The 25,107-nt window shown below is 40.6% G+C and overlaps 2 protein-coding genes across 8 annotated transcripts in view; one reads left to right on the top strand and one right to left on the bottom strand.

The window, feature by feature from the left end:
- The window catches only part of NXT2 (nuclear transport factor 2 like export factor 2), a 44,008-nt gene extending 22,235 nt beyond the window's left edge, over positions 1–21,773 (top strand). Inside the window, exon 4 of the mRNA XM_085570918.1 lies at positions 17,687–21,773. Within this exon, the coding sequence (XP_085427044.1) occupies positions 17,687–17,880 (194 nt within the window). The 3' untranslated portion in view covers positions 17,881–21,773. The remainder of the gene's footprint in view (positions 1–17,686) is intronic.
- The window catches only part of ACSL4 (acyl-CoA synthetase long chain family member 4), a 35,744-nt gene extending 12,063 nt beyond the window's left edge, over positions 1–23,681 (bottom strand). Inside the window, exons 1-7 of one of the 7 annotated variants that reach the window (XM_077786552.2) lie at positions 23,212–23,299; positions 14,834–14,895; positions 6,049–6,095; positions 3,150–3,386; positions 2,667–2,844; positions 816–925; positions 589–727 (exon numbers count right to left, since the gene is read on the bottom strand). In XM_077786552.2, the coding sequence (XP_077642678.2) occupies positions 589–727; positions 816–925; positions 2,667–2,844; positions 3,150–3,377 (655 nt within the window). In that variant the 5' untranslated portion in view covers positions 3,378–3,386; positions 6,049–6,095; positions 14,834–14,895; positions 23,212–23,299. Of the gene's footprint in view, positions 1–588; positions 728–815; positions 926–2,666; positions 2,845–3,149; positions 3,667–6,048; positions 6,096–14,833; positions 14,896–23,211; positions 23,329–23,584 lie in introns of those variants that run through there. The other 6 variants (XM_077786551.2, XM_021547845.3, XM_085570903.1 and 3 more) reach the window with 6 other exon arrangements.
- Positions 23,682–25,107: the final 1,426 nt, after the last annotated feature.

Raw genomic sequence — 25,107 nt, forward strand, 5'->3', positions numbered from 1 at the left:
ACCTCAGGCTGATCAGAGATAAGCAGCTGTAATGAATGTGTGTTTCCCAAAGCTCCTTTGCCAGTTTATCTCCTTTATTCCAGAGAGAGACATGGTTAATTACAGACTGCTGATGTAAGAACAGATCATCAGGGTTGGGTTTTCCTTACTTAAAGATGTTTACAGTCACTCCTGGCTGCCCAATGGAGCAAGGAATGTAACTCTTATTCCTCTAGCCTTAAGTGCTTTTTCTCCTCTTTTCTAATAAAAAATAGTGACAGTAAGATAAATAAAAGATAAGAGTAGCAGAAAATGAAACATTAAACCAGTTTCTATTTCATTTCCTAAAACAAAGATGAAGTATTAAATAATTCTGGTTATGGTTTAGAAGCAAAAACAGTTTTATCCTGATATACGTGACACATGAAAAAATTTATGTTTTTTGTCTATTTAAAGGGAAGTGGAATATGAACTGGCAACTTGCCAGTGCCTTTGTGGGTAACAAAGGCCATCCTTTTCTGGGGGGGGTGGTTTTCTGCTACACATCCCTCTTAACCCAGGTGCTAACATTGCTTGATTAGTCAGTCCTCTGTGAAGTTATTCACTTACTGTTTTCTGGTTTAGCTCCCAGCTCTTCTACTGCCTGCATGCTATGAATCTCCACATTTTCAGGGTATTCTGATTTATTGACAGTCTTCTTGTCCACATAAATGATACGTTTCAGACAGGAGATTTGTGGCAGTGCAGTCTACAGAAGAGAAATGAAATGTTTAGTAGTGTATTGACTGAACTGTAGGGTTGCTTACAGCAGGTGAAGGTAATACCAAATTAATTACCTTAAGTTTGCTCTCAAGGAGTTCCACACTCGTGACCAGATATGATGCTCCACACTCGTTGAGACCATAGGTCACTGCCTCTTCCCCCAGCGTGGCATAGAGAGTGACAACTGTCACAGGGATGGGAGAGGACATGAAAGAAGGGTAAAACTAAATGCAAAAGCTCTTGCTTTATCTTACTGAAAAGTACTCAATTGGGAATTTTCTAATTTGGAAATAAAACAGCTTTTGATTTTTCCACATCAAAAATTTTATGGCACAAGAGACTTCTGGAACAAGGACGACAGCTGGGCAAGAAGCATGTCCTTACCAAGAGCGTGGTCAATTACTGGAACATGGTTCCTAGAGAGATGGTTGATGCCCCAAGACTGTCACTGTTTAGGAGGCCTTTGAACAATGCTCTAGAATGTAACTTTTAGTCAGCCCTGAAGTGGTCAGGCAGTTGGAAGGAACCTATAACAGTCATCTACATCCTCCTGAAATAATTCTGCTTTTTCTATAGCAGAAATTATCAGAACAAACCTCAACAAACCAAACCTCAACAATAATGTACAAAGCAATCCCAGAGTAAGTAACTAAGAGCAGGTGTTCTGCCCCTGAGCTCTCTGCAACCACAACTCAGGAGGAGAGGTAACACTCAGACAATACAGGGCACCAGCTTCAAGCTGGCACAGCTACAGGCAGCTCTTTGCACACTGTCAGCTACTTTCCTTGCTCCCATGGAATTAGTGATGGCAGCAAGACAGAGCATCAGGCTAAGGAATCAGACTGTTTTTCACACTGCCAGATTATTTTTAACCCAGACTGGCTAGAGGAATGCCATTAAGTGCCTCCCAGCCACAATAGAGTTCACCTCTCCCCATTCTCTCTCTACTGAAAAAAACCCTCCTTTAGTATCATTTGCTCAAACTGTAACCTCCAAAGACCATTAAAGGAATTTAACAGTGCTGTGAGATAGGGTTCACACAGCACAGGAAAAAGAGGAATGTTATACAGCTATTTCTTATTGCCTTTCAAAGTATAGGGATCCAGACCAAATTATCCATAGTCTCCTACTTCAGTAGCAAGTTCATCTCTTCCACTACTGCCCCTGAACAGGCTCTCTGCACACTCTGCTGTATGATCTGCTCCTCACACAGGCAGCTACTACTGCTGCTAAGAGAAAAAGAGACAGCAGAGTGCAAGCAAAAAAAAAGGGCTGTGGTTCACAGTGTGTTGTGTGCAAAATGGGCACTGGAGTGCACAGTAACCACTGCAGCTCACCAAGTTCCCATTAGAGATTTCTGACAGCTTGAATTAAAAAAAAAAAAAAAAAAAAATAGGAACAGAAAACCCATACATAATTGTAATGAATTTGAGTAGTTTAAAAATGTCACCAAAACAGACTACCCACAGACTATCATATGATTTTGTTTACCATTCTTCTCTTCTGATAACTATTTCATCTTTTGGATGTATAATTTAGGATACAGACACAAAATACTATAAAAACATGCCACACTTTGTGGGGAGAAATGCAACTACTGACATCTTAAATGCAACTATTAACATCTTAAGAATATTTAAAACTACCTGAATAGTAAGTGGACTATTCTATCATTTTAACATTTAGAACGCAGTACAATAAAATAATTAAAAGCAGTTTCATAAGTATGGCAAGTTAATTTTAGGGACACCCACAATGCATACAATTGATTGAAAACTTCTAGGAATCAGACCATCAGCAGAGAAAGTTTGTGAAATTCTCACGTCTCCAATGACAAGACTGGCAGAGTCAAAGTACTTAACAGCCAGATCTGTGCTGAGAAATGGTTCTAGAATACATTAGAAGTAACCAAGTTGAGCACTCACGAGGGAAGTTGTACTTGAAGCAGGTGAGAGCTACAATCATCCACTCAGCTCGGGTTTCACAGAAGATGACCACTGTGCTTTTCGGGGTTAGTCCCAGGGCAGTCAGTCCATTCCCCAGGCGAGTAATTTTCTCGTTTACTTCTTCATAGGATAGCCATCTGTAAGTTCCTAGAATTAACTTGAGAGAAAAAAACAATGAATTTTCATGGCAAGAAGATTCTGGTATAGCTCTAGTGGCTGATGTGAGTTGGTGCATACCACCATGAGTACACAGTCTGCCATTCATTAAGAAATTGCTTTCATTTTACTTCAAGTAGAATAAACAGTGCATCCTGTATATTCTGTTATTCCTCACCTACCATAAAATGAATGATTTATTAGATGATGACTGAGGAAGAGCTCCAAAGGGACATGCGTTGTTGAAGCAAGTTACAAAGCAGCTCAAACCCAAGTCAGAATTAAGTAAAAAATTTAAAGTTTTACCTTCTTGAATACTTTTCCATTTGGTTGCATTTCATTTTCTTCACTCAGAATTTCCCTGGTTCCAAGACAGTCCTTCTTCCCAAACTTTGCTAAAGCATGGTCAAAGAGCTTGTCCAGTGTGTCTGCTCCAGGGATGTTTATGTTTGCTAGTGAGTCCAGGTGAGTGACAGAGCGGTAGGGGCTCCCTGGCTTGTCCGAGATGGGTTTAGCTTTTAACCGCTTTGCCATAGCCTTTTTCTTCTTGGCATTGGTAAGAAAATACCAGGGAATAAATACCAGCATACTGTACAACCAGATTAACAAGTACACAGGCAGCAAGAGAATGGCACACATTTCTAGCCTAAATTTCATTGTGGGTATTTAAAAGAGAAACTCTCTTATGGAGTTCTGAAGCAGACAAGAGCAAGGCAGCAGTGCAGAGTGGTGTAGGGAGAAGCAACAGTAGGTGAAGCTTAGGAAGTGCTGATTCAGAGCAGCTGCAAAATTTTAGTAACCTTTGAGAGCCAACAGTGGACACCTACGGGCGAAAACCAGTGCCAAGCAGAGAGCAGGAAAAAGAAAGAAAAAATAATTAAATTAGTAATATTATAGTTAATTAGTTTTAGTCCTTCTAAGAGCTCACTTCAAAAGCACCACTGCACAATAGAGCAGTGAACTGCTCTGGGGATGAAAGAAGATGAATCTTTTCCATACTTGTTTCTTGCATTCACAAATATTTACTCTTCACAGACTTTCCCCCACTATTTCTGTTTGAATAGTTCAGGGCTGTTGAGATGAAGTCTGTCCTTCACTACATAATATTGTTATTAAGCTACTTGAGTAATGATACAATTGCGTAATTAAGGGAAAGGTCAACACTTGTTTTCCCACTAAGTATTTCTACTACAGAGAAAAGGCACAGCAGATTGCTTTACTGTTTTTCAAAATATTCTGTCAACTTCTATTCAGATTAAAATGTATCTTGATATACTCAAAAATAGTATATAGGCTCAAAAGTCTACATGCTATAATCTAAAACTATATAAACTGTTTTTCAAAATATTCTATCAACTTCTATTCAGATTAAAATGTATCTTGATATACTCAAAAATAGTATATAGGCTCAAAAGTCTACATGCTATAATCTAAAACTATATAATATTCCAAAACTGCTGTATTATCTTAGCTCCAGCAACTGCATTTTTAATCTTCTACTTTTCAACTCTGAATGTCAGACTCTTGTAAAGGCATTATGCAGATTTGCCTTTCCAATTTCAAAAAATATTTCAATACGTGCATTTCAAACTCCAAGTATGGAAAACAGAATAAAATCTGACCAATTTAACTAAATTTAAAATAAAGTACAATTTGGCAAATTTTGTCTGCATGTCAGAAATCTTTCCTCATTAAGGAGAACTGGGCATAAATAAGGACTGGTGGTGAGTGGGAGAAAAACAAAACCATCACAGCAAACTCCAGTCATGGCCAGCCCACTGGCTAGGACAGTCTGCCCTGGCATGTGAGACAGGGATGGTTATCTTCACCTGGCTGCTGTGCAAAACAGCCTGCTAACACACCACCCACGCTGCCACAGAGGGGAAAGCAGAAGGCACAGGTGCACCAAGCCAGGGCAGAACCTCAGACAGCAGGAGCCAGTGACACTGACACCATCAGAGCCCAGGCTGTCACAGGCACCATCTGATAAACAGAATGGATGAGAATAGGCAAGTTCTCAGGGCTCCGTCAAGAGTTAAAAGAATGTAGGCACACCTCAAAATACACCTTTATTAATATATTTGCTACCCTCAGGTGATAAGGGAGGCTACAATTAACATTTTAGGTTAAATAAGACAACTGCTATTTATAGAAGACAGATGTCAGTTAACATGTTGGTGGGTTATTTAATGTGAATTTCAATATAAGCAGTTGTGTTGTAGCCAATATCAACAGCTTTAAGGTAATGTAAGACTCCGAGATCTGCAGATATTTAAAACAACATGACCACCATATTAATTTTGTAATTACAGCTACAGAACAAAATTACTGTTGAATGATAGTATAATAAACTAAGCTAAACTAAACTAAGCTCAGACTTGTATGGATGAAAGTATTCTGCATATTACTTTTTATAAAAAATGAATGCTACATTCTTTTCAAAATGTACATGTTCATTCTGCTCTGGTGAGCCTCACCATCAACCTCAGCATTAAAGAGATCAGTTTACTTCCCAAAGCTCCAGTTCTCTAAAATGAAGTACTATTGGTTTATAACACAAATCTTGTATGACACTTTCATCCCAGTTAATTCAGTGCTCCAAAAACAGCAGTTGAGTCCGTATTTCAAAGAGAAGCCAGCCATGGCTCTAAGACATGGTAAGGAAATGGCAGGACACACCCATGGTTACACATAATGCTACAACTTAAAATAGACCCCAGGGGGAACTCTGGCTGCTCCTCACCTTCCAGCAATGAACATATGACCAAGGCACACTGACTTGGATAAAAAGCAGAGTTGTTGGAGTACTGCAAAGCATTTAACACAATGAGACAGTACCACAGTTTTTCTTTGGGCTGCGTAGGAGCTTGTTCAGAAGCGGTGCTACTATGAAATACTGCCGGCTAATAACAAAGAACCAGCTAATTTAGGAAGGGAAGTGAGGAAGGTTCCATTGCTTTCATTTTGGAATTTCAGGTTAATTTGTAATACTTTAAAAAGTGTTTATAAAAACAGAAAACTCAGCTAATTTGTATACAGTTGGAGTAATTTAGAAGAAAATCACATTTCTATCCTGACAAAAATCAGTTGTGATTCTTAAAAGACATCAATTGGGAATACTTAGTGAGTCCCAAAAATACAACTGTGGTTTTTTCCTTAGAACATGCTCATGCAAAACCTCACACACACACAAAGGTGTACTTACAAGGGATCTCACAGTGATGGCTGATATTTTTTCAGTGTGGATTAGATCTATAGTAAAACAGAAAAACATATTAGAATGTGGGAATCCTTGGAATTTTCACCCTACTGCCCCCTAAGAAGCACAGGCTATGAATTCAGACAGAGGTGTAACACAACCCATACAAGGGAGAGCATTTACAATACAGGAAAAGATTAAAACTTCCAAACTACACTGGACAGACAAGAGATGAAGCTGCCAAAAAGAAGCTTAACTTTTATGCGATACTACTTCCTCCCTTTCGTATTTAAACATGTTTTGAATAAAATTATGAATAGAAGCTTAAGGCAATTTAATTACCAATGAAATGCAGGAAGAGACTTTCATATTGCATACAGTCCATTCTTCTGACTCAAGGCAGAACAAGAAGCCCTTTGTCACTATTGATAGATGAATATCAGTAGAAACACAAACTCAGGACTACTCATGGCACTTATTGCCCAAGAGAACATGAAGAGGATTTGGGGTATTGAGGTAAGAGAAGAGTTTCCAGAACAAAAGCATGTTTATAGAGGCACTGAGGCCTCACTGGTCTCATGATCAGTGTAATAAAAGATGGCTGTGTGTAACTGCAGACATAAAGCTCCAAGAGGTCTACCGCAGAAAGCTTTAACTGATGTTTAACTCAGTTATATTTTAAAAGCCTTCCCCCTAAGTCTAAGATTTTAATCAGTTTTTACAGACTGAAACAGAGTTAAATGTCCCTTGCAAAATTCTCCTACAAAGATTTTATTTTGAAATACAAAGAAGAGAATGTTTTTAGAATGCTTTTAGGGTTACTGGCATTTGCATGTGGCTGTATAAGATTTTGATCCATCGCAGGATAATCCCAAACTCATGCTAAATAAATATTTATCATCTCTTAAATATACTGCATATAACAGACTGACATATTCCATGCAAAGGTACCTCCACACCAGTTGTATTCAGTTAGAAGCCAAACTTAGCTACTCAAATTATACCTTATGCCTTCAATCTCCTACTTAATTAGACTTTAAGAGAAAGGATGAGATGCAATGCTCACGTCAATGCAACATCAAGGACACTTCAAGGTAAGGCAACTACATATTACTGAAGTATAACAGTAATGTTCTTCATAAATTTCCTCATTCCTTACAAATAAAATTTAGCATTCAAGAACAATTTCACAATAAGATAAAACTGGTATTTAACATTGGAATATTTAGAATAGGTAATATTTTCCATTGGTTTACATAGCTTATTCTTTCTCTTGACTGTTGAGCAGAACTAGCCTCTTGAGATGCTTATCTAGCTGTTTTGGAAACAGCAGAGCTTCCAGTTCTTGACACAGGAAACGCATGTTCCCAGAACGAGCAGTGTGCGTCAGGCATGACTACAAGAAAAAAAGAAACCAAACAAAAATGGATGTTGTTTCTATCTATGAGAACATAGATAGCTGGTTTTCTTAAGAATTTTCCTCTGGTGAATCAGCTTCTATCAATTTGGAAGTGGTCTGGAGTTCATTTAGCATTTGCAGCGACATGTTACAGTGTACATGCTGCAAACCTCACTCATGAGGTAATGTTTCACTTACGGCTTTTATACGCTGGGTGTTTACAAAAATCCTACAGGCCAAGTTTACTCCTGACTGACACTGTACGTTATGGGCTGCCAGAGATGGAAGAGATATTATCTAAGTATAATCTGACTTTTATATCCTTAAATAAAAGTTTCAGACAGATAATATACAACTTTCTACTCCTGTCCTGTAGCCAGGGTCATAGAACAGAGTTCTGTTCCAGAACATGTGCTTTGATTTCAGAGAGACATCCCTCTCTTCCTATTTTAACTCAAATCTAAGAAACAACTAGCAATTATATTTTTTAATATAGGAAAAAACCCTTTTAAACCCACAAAAGCTTATGGGACTAAATAAGAGCAAATGTGTATGGGGGACAGAGAGAGGGTTTATGCCTCTGGAAGTGACTATTCTCAGAAGAGGAAATGCCCTAATCTCTGTATTTGACTTGCCAAACTGAACAGAATCAACTTACTCAGCATTTACACACACTACTAGCATTTTTAGGTGTAATTCAAAATCGAAGTACCTGCACTAGAAATTTTATCCTGTGCAGTTTAATTTTAATAAGGCAACAAATTATTAGCATCACTAGGAAAGGCTTTAATTAGCCCAAGTCCAAAACACTCCAAAGGCTTAATAGTGAAAGTGTATCAACAACACTGCTTACAATCCTTCCTCTGGTGTTAAAAAGCTTGCCAGGGATCCAATTTACTACAGAATCACATGTCTGGAAGAAAACACAACTTCATTTTCTGTCTGCTTCAAACATAGTGTTAGGAAAGTCATCTAGTAAGGAAGATGACATTAGAGAGGAAAAGGGTTGTATTCTAGTTTGTGAAGAAAACTGGAATCTCCAAAGCAGATTGGTTTTAGTTTAAAAGCAACACCAGAGGAAGTCTGGTTCCTTTGCACCAGAACTCTTGGAGCTCTTGCCAGCTTCAAATGGAGACACAATTCTGACTTTAGTGTAAGAGCTCAGAGCTGGCTCCTGTCCGGAAGTTCTGAAATCATCCAAAACAACCCAGTATGAGTAAGTAACAGCCATTTCTACATGTTTTTCTCCAGCATCCAGGCAGATCTAAACATTTTGGTCACCACAGTGAGCATTCAGGATTTGGAACTGGAAAAGTGGTTTTATACAGTAAAAAAAAAAAAAAAAAAAAAAAATTGAGTTGACCTAAGTATGTGGGTGTTTAGTTAGTCAGTTTTTGGAAAGGAATTTAGTTGGTACTCAGTCGTCCTGAATTTATTCCGGTACAGGACAGAACAAGGCTGAGATTTGAAAAAGAGATGACACAAAAAGAGATTACTCCTAGGGTAAGAAATACCACATAGCAAGGAAGATGGAGCAGGATAAACGAACGGGTGCATACTGTCAGGCTCTCTAAAAGTTTTGATTTTCCACATTTATACCTAACACACACAAGAATGAGAGAACATTTCCACAGCTGAGAAGACTGTGATGAAATATCAGTAACAGTTAGAAGGATCTGGTGGCTAATTACAGCTTAGTTGGGATTAGAAAGATTGAAGGAAAAGAAACTGAAGGAAATGATTCAGTTTTTATATCATGTCGGTGCTTTTATAAAAACAAACTCCAGCAATATTAATGCAAGTTACTCATAGGAAAAAAAGTTCATGAGGTCTCATTTTTCTTTCCTTCTCACAGGCAGATTTCTACATGTTTTTCTCTTGCACATTTTGGTACATCACAAAGGGCAGTGAAAATCCAGAGAAAGCTTAACCAAACCTAACCAATTTTGAGAAGTACTTCTGTGTTCTGGCAATGCTTAACTTTGAGCTTCTACTCAGCTGTTCAAAGCTGAGAGTTGGAGAGCTCTCACTATGCCTGTACAGTGTAAATACTGGTACCTATATCGAAACAAACAAGGAGAGGGGAAATCAGTTGTAGTGGATCCTGATACAAGTTTAAATATATACATTCTACTTGAAATAGCAAAATCACAAGTCACCTTAGGAAACTGTGTTTCTCTTAAACTGCTACTTAAAAAATACTGCTGCTTAATACAATATTTTACTCAGCTAATAGCAAAGGTAATAGTTCAAGAAAAATATACAAGAAGATATTACTGTTGTCTTTTATGTTCATTGCTTCTGCTTACTACTTATGAACATATATGTGCTTAAAGTCAATCAGAAAAAAAAAATCCATTTATAAATGTCAAAAATCTATTTCTGCACCAAGTACTGTAGTGCAAGCCAGCTCAGCTACACTGACCCAGTAGTTCTCAATTACCTAAGAGCTGGGTGTGAAACTCTCTCCTAATTGTAACATGAGTGCAAGAAAATATTTGGTGAAAGGGTAAGAGCTGTTTGCATGGCCCAAAGGCAGAAAACATTAAAGGCCAAGGCAAGATTTCACAACTGAAAACTGTCCATTGAGAATGCACTGGGAAAGGACTTCCTTCCTCTGACCCACCTTGCTCCTTCCCTCCAGCTCTACCAGAAGCTGCCCTGGGAGTACCCGAGGCTGTCACTGCAGCACTGTCTCTCCTGCAGGCTGTACCCAGCCTGCTCACAGCCTGGGCTGCACAGGCTGTCCAGTCACAGAACCATAGAACGTTAAGGGCTTGGAATGGACCTCAAAGCTCATTTTGTTCTATGCCTCTGCCCTGGGCAGGGACACCTTCCACCAGAACAGGCTGCTTAGGGCCCATCCAGTCTGGCCTTGAATAATTCCAAGGATGGGGCATCCAAAGCCTGCTCCAGTGCCTCACCACCTCACTATAAAGAATTTATTCCTATTAGCTAACCTAAATTATTACCTAACCTAAATTTTCCCTCTTTCAGTTTGCACCCATTCCCCCTTATGCTGTCACTACAGTTCCTCACAATGAGTCCCTCTCTGGCTTCCCTGAAGGCCCCTTCAGGTTCTGGGAGGGGCTGTGAGGTCTCTGCACAATCTTCTCTTCTCCCAGATGAACAGCAGCTCTCTTGGCCCATCTCCATAGGGGAGGTGCTCCATAGCAACTCCATGGCCTCCTCTGGACTTGCCCCATATCCTTCTGATGCTGGATACCCCAGAACTGTGTGCCATAGGCCAGGCTGGGTCTCACAAGGGCAGGGCAGAAAATCACCAGTCAATCTGAGTTACACACAGCACTGTGAACGCACTCACTGTGACTGATGATAAACACAGCTGTTTCAGTATCATTTTTTGTAGCAAGGGAAGTGAGGGACATCTTTCTGTTCCACTGGCATTTTAGTTAATGACTAGGCTAAAATCTGGTAGCTTGGACAGTGGGTATTCCAGAAAAAGATGGAAAAGGAGAAAATGTACAACAGAAAAATACTGTTATTACCAGCATCTATAAAATATACTTAGACTAAAGGGGAAAAAATACAAAGAAAATACATATTCTATAGTAATAACGAAGTATTTCAGTCTGATGCCTCAACATATACGTATGACAAGCAAGGACAAATTTCAGAGGACGTGGCCACAGAAGACTTCAGCAAAAGCTCTGTAAACAGCCAAGGAAGAACTGATAATCTCCCCTCCCACGCACAGTAAATATACTACGGACAGACTGGCTAGGTCTGTGTTTAGCTTGTGTTTCCACAAGCATTTTGCAGTGGAAAGGTTGTGACTTACATGACTCTGATGATCCAGCTAGTGAAATTTAAGTTATCATCATCTTTTACTTTCCAATTCTTTCTCAGTAACAAACTACTTCACAAAAAGAGAGTGTAGAACAAATCAATTTGAGACTTACAGATGTAAAGTCCTATTTGCCATATCTTCCCCTGCGTTTTCAGGGCACAATGAAAGTAAATAACTGATGTACAGTTGGTGCCTATATAACTTATGTCAGAGTTACAAGGTGCTTATATAGCTTGACTTGTAAAATATCAATATAACCCGATATATTTATATAACCTGTAATCAGTATAAGCTAAAAAATGACTTTTATATATCTGTATAACCTGAATCATAACTTTTATACCTATATAACCTGATATAATGTATATAACCTGAAAAAATATCTATACAATGTAATGGCTAACTAGTATACACTATACTGTAACTTGTATATGGTTAATTAGTTGCTTAATGCTGAATAGACAAAAAAGAAGAAAAAACTCACCAGGTGGGTAGCTTTAGAGATAGGTAAGTATAGTACTAATGAGAAACTGGCAAATATAAAGCCAATTAGCCACCAAATAAAGAATTTAGACCAATTAAGACCAAACAGACCAAGGAACAGCTTAACTGTGCATGCTCCTAAGACAAAGTTGAAAAGTTCAGATGCAAAGGACTTTGGAAGCCTTTACCAAATGCCAAAGACCCCCCATGACCCCCAAATTGGGGAGGCACAAGCACAGTGCAAAAGAACTGTATAATAACCATGAGGTCACACTATGTAAATTACTTCTGGTGAGTATGTGATGGTGTTGTAGTGACACTGAGCAACACTTACTGTATAAGCACATCACAGCATTGACAAAGGTGGGTGAGTGAGGAGGAGAAATCCCCCTCACTCCAGCACTGCAGTAAGCAAACACCTGCTCTATAGACACTGCTATGGGGTTTTATTTCCAGCCCATCTTTTGGGCATCACATTGTTTTAAAGTTTGCAAAGCCAGATGTAATATTCCTGTTTCGGCTTATTACTGGATACTGCAGATAAAAGTTACATTGATATTTTCTAACTCATTTTTTGCTTCCAAATGCTAGGTGTTTCCCTGGCCTGGTGATGTTCTTCTTTATCTATTTTCAGATATTGTTAGCACTACAAACATAAGCATTGAAAAATGTTTTGTTTAAGAATTCTTAAACTCACTATTCAAGGGTGCTCATCTCCCCCTCTTATGCTTCTGATGATCATTTCCTTTGACGATGTAAGGAAATTAGGATGCCAGGTGTTTTTTGTTTTGCAAATAGAGATGAAGAAAATAATCTCCCTGGGTGTTTTTCAGAATTTGATTCACAGAAAATGTATTTACGCTTGTCCCAGTTCTAAGTATAACTCTCTATTCCTTCTGGGAGCCTCTTCAGCTTTCATTTTGGCAAGAAATGCTGCCATTGAGTTTACATTTACCCTCCTCACTTTTCAGAAGCTCCATCCTCTCTCAGCATTCACATTAGGGTGTTTTCTTCTCAGACATGGGTCATAATTTAGGTAGTGAAATTAATTACATACACAAAGGAAGAGGGAAGAGTAAATGTTCCTCCTTGTGTACTGCACCAGTAGTCTGGTGCAAAAAAAGTGTACTGTAGGCTGGGTGAGATTTTTCTAATATTTGTATGAGTTTTCCAAAATTCTGTAGGGACAGTCAACAAGAAGAGCACTAGAGCTAGAAAACACACCTTCCTTTTTCCCTAAGGAGCTCACATTCAAATGCAAATTTCTCCCTTTTTTTGACTAAGAAAAAAAACCCCACCATATTAGGCTTTCTTATTTTCCATTTGAAGAAATTCTCTCATTGCAGACATTCTGATGTACAGATGACTGGGTGTGCACTTCAAAAAATACAAATTTAAGAAAGCTGCCCCTATCCATGGTCATTTGAGATGGTAGCCCCTGAGATTCCATGCATGAGTCATCTCTATTTTTAATTTTCATTGTGTAACAGAAATGCTTTGAGGGTCAATAAACAGGAGCTTTGGGAGCAAGCATAGTTTAATATTTTGAACAGTTTCACAATATCTTCCAGTGAAAAAGTGATGATGTTTTTTGTATGTTTAAGGAATTGAATTTTATTGTAGTCATAAAGCAAAACTTTAGCAGAGTCTACTGCTTGGTTCATGTTGAACCTACCCCATTTACCTTCTAGCTAAACATACCTAGATTCATTTCTAAGTATTCATCATCTCTGGATCCATACATGTAATTCTCAAGTTGTAACTTATCTAAGACAGGACTACATACTGCAACTTTTTGCTGAACTGATGTAAAACATTTTGTGAATGAAGTTGCTTTCTGTTATTTTCATGTACTTTATGGTAGGCCAAGATACCTTTAGGGTACATTTCTGTTAATAACATTATTTGGCATTTTCTGCCAAGAAAGGCAATTTTACTGCCTTACTGTTTCATAATAGTTCTTTGATTTTTATCTGCATTTCAAAGAGGAAGTGAGGTGACCAAACAAATCCCATTACATTTTCCCATACAAGGCAAAGTGCATATTCAAGTCTTTAGATTGAACAGCTCTAAACAATATTTTGTTCAAAAGTACTCTGAACATAATCATTCTCACTAAGAACACAGCAAAAACTAGCACAATTCTCCAAGATGTCTTAAAAAAAATATGCAGGGAAAAAATACCTCTGAAACAGTTTTAAAATTCAAAATTTTGAACTTGACCAGCACCAATAAATGTGCATTGCACTTCTTATTTACAGACAAGAAAGTGTTTAAGGTGTACAGTTGCAAAGGCAGAAGCATTTGATGTATATCATCAAAGTACCACTTGCAAAGCAGCAGAGGGGTAGAGGATCACTGGCTCCAGCCTGAGCTGGAGCTGGCTCTATCCAAGGAGCTGTGTAACCACATTACCATGGTCATACCACATGTCATGGTCATACATGTCCTACCCCTCAGCAAAACATACTAGCACAGGACAGCTGCCTGCCAGCTCAGCCACAGAGCTTCCTGAAAGATTATTTGTTCAGTCCAAAAGACAAAAAAGTGTGTGTGACTGTTTGCAGCAAAGCACACAGCTTTGATGCCATGGCTTTTATTATTTATTTAGCTAACTGGATAATTTTGAATTTGAATAAAGCAGCAGCCACAGCATCAACTGCAGAAGAAAAAACTGTGCAACACTAGACTAAACAGACAGTAAAGTGGTCTCAGACAAATTCTGAAGGAAGTTTCAAGAGGAACTTGACCATTCTTTCAACTTATTTTTAGGAACTCTTTGTTCTGAAAAGGGACTGAAAAATTCTAAGCATGATACAGTGTATCACAGCAACAATTTATGGTCAATAATAAAAAACAATTAGTAATTTAGTTTATTAACACATGCAATGATACTCCAAAAGCTAACATTGGCAGAAAAAGTTTCTAATTTGACTTAAAAATACACAGTCCCCATTTCAAGTCTATCAGATTGATCCTTACAGGGTCTGGAAGACAAAGTTGCCTGTTGAAGTTTTGAGTAAAGGTTATTTGAGTGCCACTCTAGTTATTGTCAATCTTGCTGCTCACTAGAAAACACAAAAAACAAGTCACTTTACCTTGAACACAACTGCAATTCAAATGTTTCTGGGTAAGAAGGTTGATAAACTCACAAAAAAATCTAGGGAAGAAAAACATAAAATAGTGAAAATTCTAGGCCCTCTTAAGTTACAAGCATATCTGATTTTTAAACCACTCAACCCAAACCTTTACTGGCTTGGTAATTAGAGCTTTTTCAGGTGTTGGTTGTCAATACCATTTGTACAACTGGAAAACACTACCTGCTCCTTGAAAACATGCAACAGGATGTAGGTCAGGGCATAAAACTAGAAACTCATTACATTATAAGTTTCAATTTTCACCTCAGTTTTATGTTCTGAGCACCTTCAGGAGTCTGAATGACGTAGCATGCTGCCAAAAGCATGCCAGACAAAAAGTTTTCACGTGTACTCACGATGGTTAAATCTAGCATCTGACTGCTTTTAACAGCCTCAACAGTAAAGCTTCAGCAACCCAATAATCAAAGCTTACCTTTCTGAAAGATAAATCTACTTAATGCAATGCAAGTTACAAATGCAAATCTCATTTCAAGTAATTAGGAAAACTAAAAGCTAAGAGGTAATATGTAACAAATTTCTCAAACTATTTGTTCTGTCTGAGAAACACCAATGAATTAACTTAGAGACAGACAACAGAAAGCCTTGCCACCATTGCCTTTCAGGGAATAACACATCCTCCCTTTACCTTTTCATCCAACATCTGGACACAGACCATGACTCAGAAAGGTGTGGTAATATGATCAGGACAGAGTCTTACACAGAGCAGTCAGAAATAAGTGATCATCACTCATCAAACCTTTGAGCATGCAAATAGCCTGAACTCATTCAGGGCTAGAATGAGGGGTTTTCCTCCATTTATGTCAGACCGAAACTGCCAGGTGTTTATCATCTCTCCCCCTAGTCAGTTCATGGAGCCATACAACATTCTGCATAGATACTGTTATTGAAAGACATGCAAGAAAAACAGGCCTGAAAGAGCAGCCAGATGGAGAACTGGTAACCCCAGAACAGCAAAATGTAGCACACTCAAACAAGGAAGATGCTCTGCATAGTTTTCTAAGGCATAACCTTGCTCTGATCCCTAGTCCAGCCCCCACAGTCTCACCCTGCTTTTCACTTCAGCACAGCAAGCTTAGTTTCACTTTCTAGTTGTTCCTCTTGCCTGTGGCAATACATTTCATAAGGAAAGCATTTTTGACTAAGTTGGTCACACAGAGGAGCTCATAAAAATACAGAAGTAGTTGCATGGTTATAAAATAAACAGATAATCCATTTTCATAATGAAAATTAAACACATCTATCAAACAAAGGTACAAAACCAAGGCTATCAAGTTCAGTATTAACTTACCTGTGTAAATACACAGTATGAATCAGCAGTACATACAATTGCCTTCATGGAAAGTAATGTGCAGAATGACAAACTAATGAGCTACCATGAGCAGACAGAAACTACTATATCCTTCCTACTTCTACATATGATGCAAAAAGACCACAGACACCACAAACCAAAATCTCTTTCTTATTTTTAATTTTTTTAAAATAAATTTGTATCACTTTTATCTTCGTTGACATTACCACTGACAGCTTATTTTTCTACATAACATTCAAAGCTATAGAAAATACTGTTGTAAAACTACATTTTACCTATACAGTACTGCAATTTTTTTAGTATGTGTATTTTCATTGTGTAAAAAAACCAAAACAAAAAGTGCCATACTAGGACTAGAGAAGAAGTTAGAGAGGTTAGTACTTAAAACAGTTTTTAGGACACAACACAGCATCAGCAAATTACTTTGCTGAATTGACAAAAACATGACCTCAGTGTAAGGGAGACTCCAAATGAGAAGTGAACAGCACAAGAAGGGGGCTGGTTCCCTGAGTGTTCTAGTTTAGGCTCATGGCAGGTAACTGGATGCAGTTCTGGACTGAGGTGGTCCCACCTGGGCTGTTCCCCTGGGCTGCAGAGTTTGCAGGCACTGGCTCACACAACCTGCAGCTGGCATGGGCTGTCTGACACCACTCACGACTCGGTGCCAAAAAGTGCCACTGCCAGAGAGGAAGTCATCACCTTGGTTTGGTTCTGCTGAAACACAGTTCTGTGCTTTGCAAGAACTTGAAATAAGCCTGAAAACAGAGCTACTGTTGAATGAAGTAGCCTCTACCTGTTTGTAGCTGCCCCAGTCCGTCCCCTCCTTTTGCCAGGAGCCAGAGTAAGACTGCTGGCTACAGCCTTTGCAAACTTAGTGCAGCCATGGAAGTGTCCTAGGGGGAAAAAAGGTAACCAGAAGCTCTGCCATAATATATAATCCACTTTTATCATTATTGAAAGCCAAAAAATCCCCAACCACCCATACCTAGCCACTTAAATTTTATTGCAGATTAATTTTATACACTCCAAAATACTTTAACAGGCATAATTTTTTATTTGTGGAAGGTCAGGAGTTAGTTATTTTCCTAATCCAAAGTGACTGTGTGGTAGCTGGCTGCCAAACTGTCAGCTTAAACTATGAACCAATGCCCTCATTCATAAATTTTTGGGATTTTGCTGTGAGCCATTCAGCATGTTGTGATACACTGTGTCCAGCTCTTCAGACTGAACTGCCGTATTTGAAATAGTGAAATTTCATAGGCTGCTCAACTCCTCTAGCTACCAAGACAAATGAGAGAATGACTCACTGTGTATTCTACTTATCATGTGCTTTAGATAAACTGAATTTAATATGATCTTTTCCAGAACTATTGCATGTATGACTCTGGGGAGGAAACAACAAAGTACCCAATGGATCACTTAAATAAGGTGAAGTGTTTCAGTAAATCCAACCAGTTACATCAATTTGCCTTTTTTTCTTTCAGACAGACACTTGCACCCTCTTACCAGCAAAGACAACACAGACTCCTTGTGTCCTTACCAGCTTCCTTCAGCCCTACCCACTCAACAAGACACTGGTGTTAGTGCACATTTAAATATGCAAAGACTCCTGTTGTATTCTGCCGTGCTACCTGTCATAAATGTGTGCAATAAAATGGTGAATTACAACACAGGGTGAAATTAGAGCAAACACTTTGTAATACCTGCCTAACTTGACAGTAGTGAGTGCTCTTTGTAAATAATTATTCCTGTCAGTTCCTCGCATACAGTGCAATACAATCTACTGTTTCTCCAAATACATCCTCCTTAGTGTAGTTTTTTGTTCAGGTTGTGCTCCTAATAAATAAATTCCTGTTTTGTAAATTATAACATCTCCAATGAAGACTTGTTGCCAGATAAGCAATCACTATATGAACACAAAAATGTATTTGTTTTGAGAAAGTTCTTATTTTAGCAAACACTGGTATAGGAAGCTTGCTATGGAGCTGAGTAAGCTCAATGTAGAATGGGCAACTCACCTGCTCAGTCTCCAAAAGTACAGCACACTTTCAGCTTTGTCTTTAAGACTAGCAGGAGATTCACCCTTTCTCAGGCTAATCAGTACATGTTTGTAGTAAGGCAAGTTAGAACAGAACACCACCTCGGTGTTATTAAAATGGTAATTTAAACATCTCTTAATTAGTACAAGCTGTAAGAGAACAAGTACTGGGATGTACTGTGCTATTTTAAGTCTGTCCTTGCAATGTCAACTTGTTTCTAATTTCACAGTCTTTCAAGCATACCTAGATTATTTTTTAAATTGATACACATATTAATAGTCTAACTGCCATTATATACCTATGCTATAAAACATCACGGCTTGGAAAAAAGGGTATTTTTCCTGCACACTAAGAAAAGTGTTGAGCAAAAATCATGCAATGAGCTGGCAGCATCATTACAGCTTCAAGTAAAACAGATATGTATACAGGTCTTCTGCTCTGAGTTTTGAATTTGAAAGCTGTCATTGCCAGACTAATGAGTTTATAATAAGAACTTTAAAAGAAATATAAACATGTTAACCTGAAAGGAAAGTTACAAGTATGCTTTTAAAAAAAGATGCTCTACTGATGAAGCAGTAATGTACTATAGGGAATCAATAGTCGCATCAATATACATTGAAGGAAATCTTAGTACAGTAGTTTTTGTCCTTGTGGAACAACAGTGGTATTCAAGTGTAACAGATTTAAGAGTCTCGGATTTAAAGTGATAACTAAGGATCCACCTTGGATCACTTTAAATCCGAGACTTAATTCTGTGATAATTGGTAGATCACTTTATCTCTACCTTGGAGATAAAGATATCTCACCTTGAAGCCTGATGAGCTCCCAGACGTACAACAGCCCTTAACGTAGTACTAACTGTACTACAAAACTCATGCAAAAATGTATTTTAAAAAAAATAATTTATCAATATCTAGAATTCCTTAAAACCACTTTACTGAGGTGAAAAGTACCCTTTGATTTCAGGGGCAAGTCCCAAGTGCTTAGTTCTATGTGAAGCAAAAGAAAAACAATTCCTCACATCCTTCACATTACACAGCTGTTACTCCAAATGTAAAGCAAATAAACTGCACACTGACTTTCTGAAGCAGCAGCATTTGCTCTGACCTCACATCCATCCTAAGCAACTCAGGCACTCAAACTTTAAAATTCATCCATTATACAAACTGATAATCTGGCAACATGTTGGCTGAAGAAAAACACTTCCCACTCTGCCCAGTCCCATGCCCAGTCATCTTTGCTTGCTTGTTCTGCTCTTCCATTTCCCAACACTGCCTGTGCTATTTATTCCCTTACTAAAAATTTGTTCAATGTGCCTTTGAGTTTTCTGCTATATTTGGGATCATCCTAAATACCTCTCCAGACAATTGTACCATCAGGCCTCACATGCACACACTCCTTGGAACAAAGCTCTGTAGGCTCAAGACCTCATCCAACCTGGCTTTGGACATTGCCAGGCTTGGGGCATCCACAGCCCTCCTGGGCAACCTGTGCCAGCTCTCACCATCCTCACTGTAAAAGAGAAGCTGATGCCAGCCCCAGGTCAGTCCTGACCCAGAAGCTGCTTTGGGCTGTGGCAGCACAGGCCAGCAGCAGCACAGTAACCTGCAGAGGAGACAGGCTCCCTATCTAGGGCAATAATAAGAGCGTGAGGAATTTCCACCCCCACCACTCATTCCTAACCCCTGTCTCACACACTTGGTCAGGTAAATAATGTTATGAACAGCTGGCACACAATCGAGGCTGTATCTTGATTATGAGCGTACTTCATATGCAGTGCTAGGTGGGAACTGATAGCCCTGATAAGAAGTGGGGCAGGCAAAGCAGAGCTGCTGTAGTTTATTTACCTTCTACCCAACCATTTTTGTTGATCCCAATGCAGATCACACTAGATGCTTTCTGCAGAGAAGGAAACTGAAACCACAGCCCCTAAGCAATGCTGGCCACTGGCCAAATCTTTTTCCAAACAGTGTCTTTTAGCTCATGTCCGTATAAAACAAGCAAATCCAACTCACTGTTCCAGCACATCCAGGACTAAGGCAAGGTCTTCCCCATGCACCACTCAGACCACAGAGCAGTCTGAGAAAAGGCCTTGGTGCTGTCAGGCTCCACGGGCACCACAGGTGTAGGAGAAATCTGTCCCACCACCTGAGTGTGTGCCTTACCTTCAGTGCAGCACAGGTTACCCTGAGAGAGTGGCCACAGGAGGAATAACCAGTTCAACATTTTGAAGAAACAGACAGCTTCTAGGAGTGTCAGCAGATTATAAATAATCCTAATTTTCCTCCCTCACACTCAACCAAAAAAACAGTAATAATCCCTATCCACTGTAAAGATAGTTCTACCAGCAGAAGAAATTTTCTTAAGCCCTCCCTTCCATACAGCTAGTCTATTCCAAATAGAAATGTGAAGGGCAGTAATCCCAGTTACAGGGAGGAGAGAAGGAGACTTTGGAAAAAAGACGAACACCAAAGCAGTCACTCTGCAGCTGCCCCAGAAGGCAGTAAAATTAAACAGTGTGGACAGCTTTTGAGATAGGCCCTCCACAAAAAAGGCTGAAGATGTTGCACCATCTAAATAACAATCCAATATACGAACAAACAGAAAGAAACCATAAATTCTGTTTCTCAGGAAATTGCTTTCCTCCTTCCATTCAACTTCCTTCTCTCCTGAGAAAACAAATATCCTCAAGCACAGTGACCACATGCTTATTTGAGTATACTACAAAACTTCCCTTAATGATTAACTCCAACTCTTTTTTAGTTTAAGCAAAGCCCTACTCAGAAGGGTTTGCTTATGAAAGAGCACTCATTCATTTGTCATGTTAACTACCTAACTCTATTTATCATTAACTTCAATATATTTTGCATGTTTACTTGGCTTAGGCTACTGTTTGGTATTTAATTTGAGTACTAGCTTCATTTACCACAGTGTAATAGGCTGCACCTATTTTACTAGATATAGATCACAACATCACCTGGCACGTATCTGTAGACAAAGCCTTGCCTTAGTAGTTTGTTTGCAAGTGGTTTCTCTATTTTTATAAAAGGGCTGAAGCATCACCTTTGCATTAGGAGAAGGTGTCATCTGCTGAACTCTGCTAATTTATTATGCTGAAAATTTATAGCTGCTGCTGTTGGATTATTCAATAAGCAGCCAACAGGCAGCACCGTCACTGGCAGTGCATGTTCCAGAGGGCATTAAAGATAACACATGAGCTAACTGTGCATGAGATGCAAACACCTAAATAATGAACACCTCCTGAAACCCCCCACCACACCAGAGTCCAGGGGGAAATTACCTGTTTCAAGTTTATACAATTCTGTAATTTAAGACAACAGTGAAGGAGGAACTGGTAAATACAAAGAACTGAGAGCTATGTTAAATATGCATTAAATAATTTCCAAAATTAATTTTATGAGGAAATATTTAAGGCTTCTGTAGAATTGTATTAAAATACAAACTTTGTATGCATGCAGAAAGAGCAGAAGAAATAAAAATGAAACCTGTCATCCTGTCAGAGACTGCAGAACTTTGCTACCTGTCTTTTAATTGGGTGAAAAGAGTGGAGACATGAAAATCTTAAACATTTCTTAGGGAAAAAGAAAATCCATGTCCTTAGTCACTGAAATTAGTCTGAGATGACAAATTCCAAAGATTCAAAAAGCAAAACTTATAGAAAAAACATTGTATGTTTCTAAAGTCTATCTGCAGCTTTATTTGCTCTTTTTTGCACTTGAAGTTGGCAAGGTTACAACTGCAAGTTTGTCTATAATAGTAATGACAACACACATCATATTCTTATTTTTTTGCAACAATTTAAGATGCAAAGAGGACCAACAGAGGATGCAAGCAAGGACCAACATTATCCTTAACCTGACAATCATCTTTTACTATCATCAGGGATTTCAACTGTCCATTTATTTTCTATATAACACTCCCCGACACCAAATTTCTCTGTAATCTCCATCCATATTTATTGAACATCCTCACTCAAATGTTTTGCACTATCACTCCTTTTTTTCCTAACATAAATGTTTCAGATTTAATTTTTTTTCTCAAATATTATATGCTATAAAGGTATATGCTACTATTATTTCATTAAGGGACTGGGCAAACAGCAGCACTGGATCAGGAGAGGTCTGTGCAGCCAGGGCAGGGGAGCCAGTACTGCACATACAATTGCTTTTCAAATAAGTTTCAAAAATCCACAAAGGGGATACTCTAGAACACCAAAAAGAAAAATCTATCGCAGAGGAACACGACTACGAAAATATTCAGCCAGATTCTTGCTTTCCTTTAGCAGGTGCTTCTGTGAGGCGGAGCAGAGAAGCATGCGCTGAGCAGCGCATCACCTCTCCTCATCAGCATCAGCCCATCCCCGAGCCCAGCCTCCTCGCCTGCATCCCGGCGGAGGGCGGGGGGCTCCAAGGGCCGGGGCGCTCCGGGGGAGGCCAGAGCACCGTCGAGCACCGGGCAGGGCCCCGGGGAGCCGCGGGGATGAGCTCCCGCCGGCGCGGAGCGGGGCAGGGGCGGGCGGGGGTCCGGCTGCTGGCGGGAGCGGCCGCGCTGGGCGCCGCGGGCTGCGGCAGGACGGGGACGGCGAGATGCGCCAGCGCTGCTGCCCCGGGGCGCGGGGAGCGGAGAGCTTCCCGCCCGAGCCCCCTCGGCGCTCCCACGAGGCCTTTCCGCGCCGGGCAGCGGCCGAGGCGGCTCCTGCCCGCCCGTACCGGAGCGCCCAGGCATCCTCCCGGCCCGGACCCGACCCCGCGGAACCCCGCTCCTTCCCCGGCTGACCCTGCCCCGACGGGAGCCCCGCGGCCCCTGTTCCAGCGCGGAACGACCCTCCCGCCCCTCGCCCTCCCCAGATGCTGCCGAGCGGCAGCAAGGTGAGGGAAGCAGCCGTGCCCATCCCGCCTCTCCGCACTCCATCCCGTCCCATCCCTTCCCCGCCCAGAGCCCGCACTCACCGCGCCCGGCCCCGGCGCTGCCGGCGATCGCAGCGCTACCGGCGGCGGTGCCGGCTGCTAAAATGGCTGAGGGCGCGGGGGAGGAGCGAGCCCCGCGCCGCCGCCGGGGCCGCCCGCTGCTCCCTCCCTCCCGCGGCCGCCGTGACGCGCCGGGGAACGGGCGGAGGCGGCCGCGGACCCGAGCCCCGGGCCCCGCTCGGTGCCGCCGGGACTCGCAGGCTCGTGAGGGCGTGACACGGGACCCGGGGCTGAGCTCGGTCAGCGCGGCCCTTGGCGGGGCTGGTCCGGCCCGCTGAGGCTCAGCAGCAGGCCGCGGGCAGGCCGGGCTGCGCCGCGAACGCCGCCCGGGACCCCGGCCCGACCCCGGGCTCACCTCCCGGGCAGGCTCCGGCGGGGCGCAGCGAGGCCGCCAGCCGGGTCCTTCAGGCTGGAGGAGACAGCGCAGATGTTTGCAACCCCGTTTCGGCGCCTGGCAATCTGGAGACCACCAGGCCCGGTCGGAGGCCCCTTTCGTTTTTATTCAGAACACAAGGAACGGGTTTCAGCAGCACTGCTGACGAGAGCGACTGGGATTACTCACAGTTCAGTTCAAAAAGCCAGAGGCTACAAATATCCCCATGATTCATGCAAGAATTTGCCAGATGGCTTTAGCTGTTTTGGAGTGTGAGGCTTCTTCTGAAGAGAACTGGCACAAAATAACTTGCTTCTGACAATGCCACTTCTTAATAGCATGTAAGGGAAGAGGAAACGTTTGGTGCTCCATCTATGTGGAACAGAAGTCCAGTAGGAACCTCCCCCGCCCCATATGGAGTGGGATAGAGTGTGAAAAAATAAAATTGGCATACATTACATAGCCACCGCTATATTTGGTAACAGGTTTGCTTCCATAAAGGACAACACCTTGCAGGAGGCTAAAATGTTCAGGCAACAATTGCACATGCAATGTGGATGTTATATTTAATAATTCCCAGAGAAGCAAAAAGCACATCACTTCCTTGGATAGAGGCTGAGCTGAATCACTGTGTGGGTTTTGCTCTGTTTGGACTATATGACACTTGTGGCAGTCTGTTATACTCTCACTTTGTTCTCATTTGTTTCAAACCCCATTGTTTTTCTTAATGTCACATCATCTAATAAGGGAACCTGAATTGCACAAGATGCCCAAAGGCATATCTGTTTCATGCGGATTACTTTTTTGATGTAACCTCCCTAAATACTTAGAAAAGGTTGGGCAAACCAACTTGCCACATTTTTTTTTCCCACTAGAACACTGACACAGCTTCTTTTCTAAATCTTTGCCATGTATAGTAAATAGGCAAGAAATTCTACTTGCAATTTATTACAGCTACTTTGTACTTCTTATAGTATTAGATTTTGAATTAAGTGCGTACAGATTTACCTTGATGTATCCTGCTGGTGGGTAAGGAAGCATGTCTTGTACCTAAGCCAGCTAAAGCACTGGAATGACCACAGTGGACCAGAGGAATGCCTGAGGTAGAATACGATGCTGTTCTCAGCAGTGGCTGACCATCTCCTGGGAAGATGAGGACTTCTGCAACTTTGAGACCTTTAGCTAGAAGTATCCTGTATTGGCTCTTGATAGAAAAGGGAAAAGAAATTCAATTGCTTTCTTAGTCCTCTAAGCTTCCAGCATCTACAGCTTGATCAGCTTCCAGCAACTACAGCTTGTGTCATTCCACAGTCTAACTTCATGCTAGGTAGAAATCACCTCTGTATGTTTCATGCCTTCTGTCTGGTATTTCCACATGATGTCCCCTGACTTTTGCATTAGTTAAGTATTCTCTCTTACCTCTCTCCCCTCTCTCCATGATGCTCCTTGTTTTATTACAGATTTGTAACACACATTCCTTGCACTACTATCTTACTTACCTCTCT

Source organism: Lonchura striata, chromosome 4A (genome assembly GCF_050655825.1).
Source record: "Lonchura striata isolate lonStrDom1 chromosome 4A, ASM5065582v1, whole genome shotgun sequence".
NCBI lineage: Eukaryota > Metazoa > Chordata > Aves > Passeriformes > Estrildidae > Lonchura > Lonchura striata.